Source organism: Columba livia, unplaced genomic scaffold (genome assembly GCF_036013475.1).
Source record: "Columba livia isolate bColLiv1 breed racing homer unplaced genomic scaffold, bColLiv1.pat.W.v2 Scaffold_102, whole genome shotgun sequence".
Taxonomy (NCBI): Eukaryota; Metazoa; Chordata; class Aves; order Columbiformes; family Columbidae; genus Columba; species Columba livia.
Genome location: NW_027043007.1, coordinates 317,397 through 326,639, shown reverse-complemented (window position 1 = coordinate 326,639; position 9,243 = coordinate 317,397). Strand labels below are relative to the sequence as shown.

The 9,243-nt window shown below is 52.7% G+C and overlaps 1 protein-coding gene across 1 annotated transcript; it reads right to left on the bottom strand.

The window, feature by feature from the left end:
- Window positions 1-7,707: 7,707 nt before the first annotated feature.
- On the bottom strand, window positions 7,708-9,243 carry LOC135577547 (olfactory receptor 14I1-like). Its single transcript, XM_065047683.1, has one exon. It carries the CDS (start codon window positions 8,847-8,849, stop codon window positions 7,914-7,916), a length of 936 nt encoding a protein of 311 aa, XP_064903755.1. The 5' UTR covers window positions 8,850-9,243; the 3' UTR covers window positions 7,708-7,913.

The following is a 9,243-nucleotide window of genomic DNA, read 5'->3' as shown; positions in this document are numbered from 1 at the left end:
GCGTGCCCTGTGTCCCCGGTCCCTCTGTCCCTGCTCAGCGTGTGGGACAGGGCTGGGGGCACATGCCTGGGTGTGGGAAGGAGCTTGGCCCAAGTAGCCCCAGTGCCCACGTGTATGTGCTGGCTCAGGGGAGGGTGACAGAGAGAGCTCCAGCCCCTTGTTGTGGTTTTCCTGCAGCTCAAGAGCTCCTCACCTCCTTGGAGCTTCTGGCTCCTGGTTCTCGTGCGCAGCTATGATGAGTATGTTGCAGTCACTCAGACACTGGCGGTTCACAGGTGCCCTTCTCTGCCTTCCTCAGGATCCCCAGCCCCGGGAAGAGCTCAGAGGGTCCCGTTTCCAAAGCTGCCTCCAGCCTGCCTGGCCGTGTCAAGCTGCCTTCTGGGTCACCGTCACCCAAGCTGGCCCTGAAAGCCAAACGCGCGGCTGCAGCGTTTCCCGGTGACGCAGCCCAGAGGCCCAAGAAGCCGCGCTCCTCGCAGCCGCCACCCGCGCCCAGAGCAGCTCCAGGACTTTGCAGCCCCAGTCACACCAGTGGGGCCAAAGCGCAGGTTCCCCGGAAGCGCTGCTGGGAGCCCGGGCCCCTGCCCGCCTCCCCTGGGCTGCCGGAGCCCATCCCCAGCCAGGAGCCGTGGGGCAGCGGGGAGAACACCGGGACACCGGCAAGGGACCCTCGCAGCAGGGCTTCTGCCAGCCTGGTGCTGGCAAAGCTGAAAGCCTTCTTGTCGGCCAGGGCTGCTCCGCAGCCCAGCAGCACCATGTCACCACCACCGGCCAAGAAGCTGGCGCTTTCCGACACATAGGTGAGTCTGAGGCAGAGTCCCTGCAGAGGCTGGAGAATTGGCTGCTGCCTCCTTGCTCAGGACGGCGGGGTGGCTGCGCCAGTCCCTGGAGCGGGGCGGCCTTGCCAGCCTTGTCAGGGCAGCGTGTCCCCGGGGGCGATGGGAGCTGGTGACACCACAGTTGGAGGCTGCAGAGTCGCCTCCTCCCCAGGCAGCGGCTGCACCAGCTCTCTGGGCGCCGCTGTGCAGCCGGGACTGGGGACGGCGCTGGGGGTTCTGTTCTTAAAGTTTCCTTCCTTTTTTCCTTTCTGCTTCTAAGGGAAAACACTTCTGATTCTTCTACTCCCCCACTTCCCTCTCCCTCTCTGTGTCTTTTCCCCTCCCCTTTCTCTGGGCTCCCCTTTTTGTTTTCTCCTCTTGGCTCACAGCAACCTCTTTTATTTAGACCACCAAGTTGTTCTTTATGTCAATAACTGCAGGGCGGCCCCCCAGGGAAGGAGAGCAGAGGGGACCACCGTGCACGTCCTCACCTGCTGCTGCCGGGTCCTGTGCCCGCCCCAGCCCCGCGCTGGGTCCCTGTGGGGCCGGGGCGCTGCCACCGGGACACCGGGCAAGAAACTGGAGCGTTCCCTCGGGAACCGGCTGGGCTGGCGGGACAGCGGGAGCGGCCAGAGGAGCCACAGGGAGGATCCGAGGCTGGAACAGCTCTGCTGGGAGGAACGGCTGAGAGAGAGTCCTCAGCACTCGGACAACTCCTGGGAGAGCTTTCCGTCAGATACTTCTTGGTGAAGATTTCAGACATGATTTCATAAAAGAGGGGTTTTTCTTTCCGAGTTGTTTTCTATCATTTTTTGGTTTATACAAGATGTGATAGCAGCATTCTACAATGGGTATTGATCCAGGGGGTCTCCTGGAGACATCTGGACAGGCAGGAGAATAGTCCTGTGAGGCTGGACATTATATGGATTACTTTGCCCCTCACCCCTCCCCAATCCCACCTGCTCCCTCACTGACCACCTGGGACTTGGCCTCACCAAGCTGGAGCACAAGTGTGATGGGAGCAGCTGAGGGACCTGGGGGTTCAGCTGGAGAACAGGAGCTGAGGGGAGACCTTCTGATCTCTGAACTGCCTGAAAGGAGCTTGGAGCCGGGGGGGTCGGGCTCTGCTCCCCAGGAACAAGTGCCAGGAGCAGAGGAAATGGCCTCAAGTTGCGCCAGGGGAGGTTGAGGTTGGATGTGGGGAACAATTTCTTCCGCAAAGGGCTGTGGGGCATTGGAACAGGCTGCCCAGGGCAGTGCTGGAGTCACCATCCCTGGAGGGTTGAACAGACCTGAGATGAGGGTCTCAGGACACGGGTCAGTGCTGGGGGTGGGGGAGCAGTTGGACTCCATGATCTTAGGGGTGTTTTTCAACCAAACCTTTGCATTGTAATAGTGCCTAAAGGTCACAGCCAGGGTTTCTATTGTCTTGTCCTGGTATTTTTGCAAATGGGTAGAAGTCTGTCTCAAAGCATGTAATGAAAACGAAAAAAAAGAGCATGGGTAGAGCAAACCATGGGAAGGAGGGAGGGCCAAGTATGAAGGTAAATCTCAGCAAGAGCAAGTATTTACACATCACTAGTGATACGCAAAACTTGCAGGCTGTAAATCATTGACACTTTTTTTGTTACTCATGGAAACATTTCCTGTGTCCCACAGGATCCTTGTGTCACTGTTGCGAACTGTAGATGCATTTTTGGCATCATAACAAAGGTGCATCTCAAAGCTGGGTGGGTCAGTTTGAAATTGTTACCGAGTGTATATTGGTAGCATATGAAAGAAAAAGCCTCGCAGTGATTTTTACCATTGGGAGCTTCTGGCAGGTGTTGATCTGCAAGAAGCAGCCTTGGCAGAGGTGAGAAGATCCTAAAAGATGGAAATAAGGAGAGTCAGAAGAGAGATTAGATTCTGAGGGATCTTAAGAGTGAACATGAAATAACCGAATGCAAAAGCAAGTCTTAATGCTGCATTTTGACTGAGCTGGAGGGTAGAAGTCTGGGCTTTGGAAAGCTCGGAGTTTGCACAGGGTGGAAGGCAAGAGTCATAACAGCAAAAAGGGAGAAGGGCTGGAGCTGACTTCTGCTGGGGAAAGCATTTTTGCCTCCCCTAGAAAAACAGGTGGCTTCCAGAAACATGTTCAGTACCCATTTTCTCAATCTGGAGGTGTCCTGGTGGAGGAAGCCTTAGCACCACACTGACACACGCAGGGCAGGCGAGGCAGAAGAAGATGCGCTGTCTGGGTTACCGGCTCAGGCCACTGAACAGCGGCACCGACTGTGATAGAGAAAGCAGCGACCGAGGGGAGCTGGAAGGGGCCTTGGCTGCAGGTAAACGTGCCCTGGGCTGAGAGGGGCTGGCGCTGCGTCTAATGAACGTGACTGAGCATCTTCCTTGTCTGTGTGCTGATCTTATTCAATTGTGGTGTTTCACAATGGAGAGAGAAAGAGAAAGGACATGAAAAGTAAATGTTGTGCTATCGGCATTTCAAAACTGCCTTTCTGTTGTTTTCAAACAGGCTCAGAATTTCTCTTTTCGGAACCTGTGTCTTTGGAGATGTTGGAGGAGACAAAGGAGAAGGACACCCAAGAGGAAGACACGCGAGGAAGATGTGGAGTCTCTGCACAGCCTTCAGGAGAGTCTGAGGAACCAACCAAGGAAGACGTGGAGACTCCACAGAGCGTTCAAGAGGCAAGTCACTGGTGTACGGACCGTTCTGTGTGACTAGGGGACATTTTAGAGACGGAGGGGAAAAACAAACAGCTCATAAAGAACCCAAACCCCAGCCTCCCCAAACCAGGATTTTGTTGCAGTGTCCTCAAAAGAAATCCTTTCTAATTTAGCTATTGCTGTGCTTAAGGCTGTGGTAGTTAAAAGCCCTGAAATTTTAATTGTTCAAGCGGTGTGTTCAAGTGCGGATTGGACTAGATGATCTTCTGAGGTCCCTTCCAATCCCAAACATACTGTGTGATACTGTGTGTGATGACCAAACATTATGCAGTTGCAGGGGACCAGTATATGTATTTCTAAAGTTAATTGTTACCTCATTGTCTACTATTCTCTTGTTCTTTGCTCCTCCCTGCAAATCCAAACAGCGCTGAAAAGAAAGCTGTGGAGGAGAAGTCTGGTTTAATGGTGCCCACTTGGTGCTGTAGCTGGGCTGTGAGAGGGTCTTAAAATCCTTGTAGGATTTGGTGAAATCAGGTAGAATGAAGGTAGCATGAAAGAAAAACAAGAGACCCATAGATAAGCTGAATTCTTGCAACAATGCAATTATTTCCCTTTTAACCCTATGAAGAGAAGAAAAAAGAAGATAACATATTTTAGTCAGATTATTAAAGCCTGTATCTGCCTCAGCATACTCTAGATCACTTCAGTATTACACAGAAAACCTAAATGCACAGCCCAGCAGATCAGATCAGTTCACCTGTGACAACACAGCCCAGTCTTGGTTTTGTAGCTCAAAGCGATGTTCTTGCTTTCATGTGCTCCCTCCTGTTCACAGCTGCAAGTTCCAACAGTCTCTGCACCAGCAGAGCTCCTGAGAGAACTGGTACTAACCCTTGTGGATCAAAATGTTCCTGCAGCGGCTGTTAGTGCTGGGTTCAGGAGATCTGGACACTCTGGTTCAGTTCTTACCTCTTTCATTGGTGTGCACAGTAACTTGTGCACTCAGGTCCTCTCTGCTTTCGTTTGAAGTCCAAAAAAACCCCAGGTAAGTCAAGGCAGCTAAAAGAGCCCGGGAGGGCTCTGCTCCCTGAACACAATATTCCAGGTGTGGTCTCCCCAGGGCAGAGTAGAGGGGCAGGAGAACCTCTCTGACCTACTGACCACCCCCTTCTAACCCACGCCAGGTACCATTGACCACCACTCTCTGGCTTCTTCCCTTCAGCCAGTTCACTGTTGAGTGCACCAGGTTGGGAGTGCCTTGGTGATATCCTTGATCTGGGCTGCAGGTAGACTACAAACTTCCCTTTGATGAGGGTCAACTCTGCATGTTGGGCGCTCTGTCCCTCTCAGAAGGGAATTACCTACTACAATTACCCTTCTTTCTTTCTTATCAGAGTCAGTCTTGAGGTGTGGGGTCAACTGCCTCTTTCTATGTGGCCTTGAAGGTGGGCCTTGCACCACATCCTCACCTACCTCTACTTCAAGTTCCAGGGCCTCAAACTTATTACGGAGGGGCACCTGAGGAAGCAAAGCAGGTAAGGAGTGGGGGTTGCCCGTGACGCTGAACTGGAACTTGCTTCCAACCCTCATCATCTTTGTGGTCCCCTACCTCAGCCCAACAGCAACAGGGCAGGGGCTGTCTCGGGTCTTCCCCCTCTGCCTGACAGGGCAGGGGGTCCATCACCTTTTGGAGGGTATCCCCCTGGGACCTTTCTGACTGGTACATCAGGGAGTTACTCCACCAGTTAATCTCCTTTTCACACTCCCTGATGGACCTCGGTGTCTGGACCTTCTCCCTAAGATTTGCGATCATGCTGAGCAGATCTTGCACCAGCTCACACCTCACACATGTGGGATGCTGGCCATCCTCCCCAAGCAGCAGCAGGCTCTGGCAATCCCTGCAGCCAGAAACCTGAACAGCCACGGTTCGGGGCAAGGCCTCTGTCTGAGTTGCGACAGTCTTTTTGTGACAAGCTCTCTTTCTGGAGACCGTGGTCAGCAGCGCTCTGGGACACTGGCAATAGGTGAGAGGGTCTACCAAGCAAGGAGTGACACCCTCTGCACCCTACTACACGAGCTAACACACCTGCTGCTGCAGCAAAGTGTGGGTGGTACTCACCCACTTGACAAGCTGGTTGCCCCCCTCCCAGTGCCTGCTGAGCAGTGACAGTCGCTACCCTCTCGGAGGCTTTTTCAAGGCCAGGGGTCGGGGTGTGATCGCCGACACTGTGGTAACACCACGCCACGTCAGCCACTCTTGCAAGGGCTGCCGGGGGCTTCCAGGTCGAAAAATTGGGATCCGGGGAACCGCAAAACCCCGTGTACCTCAGGATCCGCTGAAACGACTCCAGCTGAGCTGGCGCCAATCAGCTGACCCCGGGGACTGAGATTTAGATTGCATATTAGAAAAATATTATTCTCAGAAAGGGTTGTCAGGCGTTGGAACAGGCTGCCCAGCGCAGTGGTAGAATCACCATCCATGGAGGGGTTTAAAAGGCATTTAGACAAGGTTATTAGGGACATGGTTTAGTACCAGAGTTAGATTAGGTTATGGTTGCACTTGGTGATCCTGAGGGCCCCTTCGAACTGAAACGATCCTATAATTCTATGATTGTATGATTTATATCTGGTCTTCAGAACTTGTACACTTAATCAGATCAGTTTCAAAAGTGTGGTTGAAGAGGAAGGGATGTAAAGAGAAGAAGTGATAGAGGAATTCTCCAATTGATATTGATACAGAGTTCCTCCTAAAGAGGTGTGTATGGGAAGGAGAAGCCATCTCCTTGGGGTCCATCATTGCATGGACAGTGTTGTTCCTCACCTCCCCAGCCCAACTGTGTCTATTTGTATGTTTGGCTGTGTCAGTGGAAAATATACATCCATATGACACACATAAGGTTTAGAACCCTCCAAGAGCAGGTCTTAGATTTGGAATCTATTCAGAAGTTGACCTTGGGTCACCTCATCTCCCCAGTACCCCAGAGACAGACAAACAGACACACACACAGACAAACTCACTCACACACACACACAAATCAGTCAGGGAAGGACTAATCTGGAGTTTGAAAATCATAGAATAACTTGAGTTGAAAAGGACCCATAAGGATCATTGAATCCAAGTCTCTGCTCCTCACAGGACTACCTAAACTAAACCATAAAACTAAGAGCATCTGCCAGATGCTCCTTGAACTCTGACAGATGTGGTGTCATGACCACTTCCCTGAGGAGCCGGTTCCAGTGACTGACCACCCTCTCAGTGAAGAACCTTTTCCTAGTGTCCAATCTGAACTTCCCCCGATGCAGTTTCACTCCATTTACATGTCCTATCACAGGTCATCAGGAAGAAGAGATCAGCGCATCCCCCTCCACTGCCCCCCATGAGGAAGGTGCAGACTGCAATGACGTCCCACCCAGCCCCAGCCGTGTCCCATGCAGGGGCTGCTACAGCCCTGCTCTGGCTCTGCCAACCTCTGGGCAAGAAGGGAGGCCGGGCAGGGCTGGCTGTTCCCTGACACAGGCACCGAGTCCCACAGCAGGAAGAAGATGGACAGAGAGCAAACCTCACACGTGAACTTGGGGGAGTGGTCAGTGCTGTAAATGGCAGCGGGAGAGACAAATGTCCTGGGAACCTTCCCAGTCTGGCTGGAGCTGGACATGGCACGAGGACATGGAGACCAGTGCAAACCCAGGACTGCTGGTGTCAGCTCCAGGAGATCCCCAGCACAGACGGCCTGTGCCCCTCAGTGCCAGCCCCTCTCCCCAGCCCAGAACAGGAGTGCTGCTCCAGCAGCAGAGCAGCCGGCCCCAAATGAGTGTCTGCAGAAGGGGGTTTCTCTTCCTCCTGGATTCCTCCCTGCAGGCACAGCAATGCTCCCTTGCTCTTCTCCAGAGACGTCCCTTTCCCTGGGTGACTGTGTCCAGGCTGGGCTGGCCAGGCAGCCTTGGTTCCCACTCTGGGCTCTCCTCAGGGCCCTGAGCTGGCCCCGCTGCTCTGAAAAGACCATGAACTGCTCTTGTCCATGACCATGGCTCCAGGGAGCCCAATGCAAAAGTGGCAGAAAGGATCTGTCCAGTGAGGCGGTGAGGAGCAGCCCTGAGGTCCACAAGTGCCTGATCCTCCTCATGGCAGCTGGGCTCTTGGCTCCTTGACCCCTCCTGCGTGCCAGGACTGAACCCCCAGTTCCAGAGGACATGTACAAGATGAGACACAGACAAATAATTTCCTGCTGGTTTCTTTACTGTGTTTACCTGCACTGGGAGCAATGCTCCATTTGTATATGAGGACTTTACACCACAAAACACTGGTAGAGGGCAATAAATAATATTCTTTCAGTGGGAATATGATTTGAAGTATATTAAACAAAAAGAAAACCAAGACATATATGTTAAAAAAAGCCTCCAAGCTTTCTCCTGAGGATGATAGACTGCTTATTGATACTGCAGTATTCCTTGGTCAAATAATTTCCTCAGGGAATCCTTGATCTCTTTGTTCCTCATACTGTAAATGAGGGGGTTCACTGCTGGAGGCACCACTGAGTACAGAACGGACACCACCCGATCTAGGTTTGGGGAGAAGATGGAAGGGGGCTTCAGGTGAGCAAAAATACCAGTGCTGACAAACAGGGAGACCACGGCCAGGTGAGGGAGGCACGTGGAAAAGGCTTTGTGCCGTCCCTGCTCAGAGGGGATCCTCAGCACGGCCCTGAAGATCTGCACATAGGACACCACAATGAACACAAAACACCCAAAGACTAAACAGGAGCTAACAACAAGAAGCCACACTTCCCTGAGGTAGGAGTGTGAGCAGGAGAGCTTGAGGATATGAGGAATTTCGCAGAAGAACTGGTCCACAGCATTGCCCTTGCAGAGTGGCAGTGAAAATGTGTTGACCGTGTGTAGAAAAGTGTTGAGAAAGCCACTGGCCCAGGCAGCTGCTGCCATGTGGACACAAGCTCTGCTGCCCAGGAGGGTCCCGTAGTGCAGGGGTTTGCAGATGGCAACGTAGCGGTCATAGGCCATGATGGTGAGAAGGGAATACTCAACAGAGATCAAGGAGAGAAAAAAAAAGAGCTGTGTAGTACATCCTTGATAGGAGATAGTCCTGGTGTCCCAAAGGGAATTGGCCATGGATTTGGGGACAATGGTGGAGATGGAGCCCAAGTCAAGGAGGGAGAGGTTGAGGAGGAAGAAGTACATGGGGGTGTGGAGGTGCTGGTCCCAGGCTATGGTGGTGATGATGAGGCCGTTGCCCAGGAGGGCAGCCAGGTAGATGCCCAGGAAGAGCCAGAAGTGCAAGAGCTGCAGCTCCCGTGTGTCTGTGAATGGCAAGAGGAGGAACTGGGTGATGGAGCTGCTGTTGGACATTGGCTGTTTCTCTGTTCAAAAAAGGAAACAACAACTTAATATTAGGACAGACTCCACGGAGCAAAACTACTCTCTTTTTCATTAACATCACCCCAACTGAAATGCGTTTCCTTTCTCTGGTCTGTGCTGGCTGAGTGTGCTGTGAGCAGCAGAACCTCTGCCCGTGTGCTGCCAAGCAGCCAGCTCTGCTCTGCTGCACTGGGGACACGGGAGCTGGGTTGTGGCAGCTCCAACGTTCACAAGCGGTGTCCGATTTTATGCATTGTTAATGGAAATCGTCAGTATCTGCACTCTTGACACTGAAAAGCACGGGAAGCAGAGCCGTGTTTTAACATGTCTTTGTAATGATTTTGTCTGTGTTTTTAGTTTTTCACCATCACATCCCGTGACTGGG

Coding starts and splice junctions, on each gene's coding strand:
- LOC135577547 (XM_065047683.1), bottom strand. CDS start 8,849: ATGTCCAACAGCAGCTCCATCACCCAGTTCCTCCTCTTGCCATTCACA.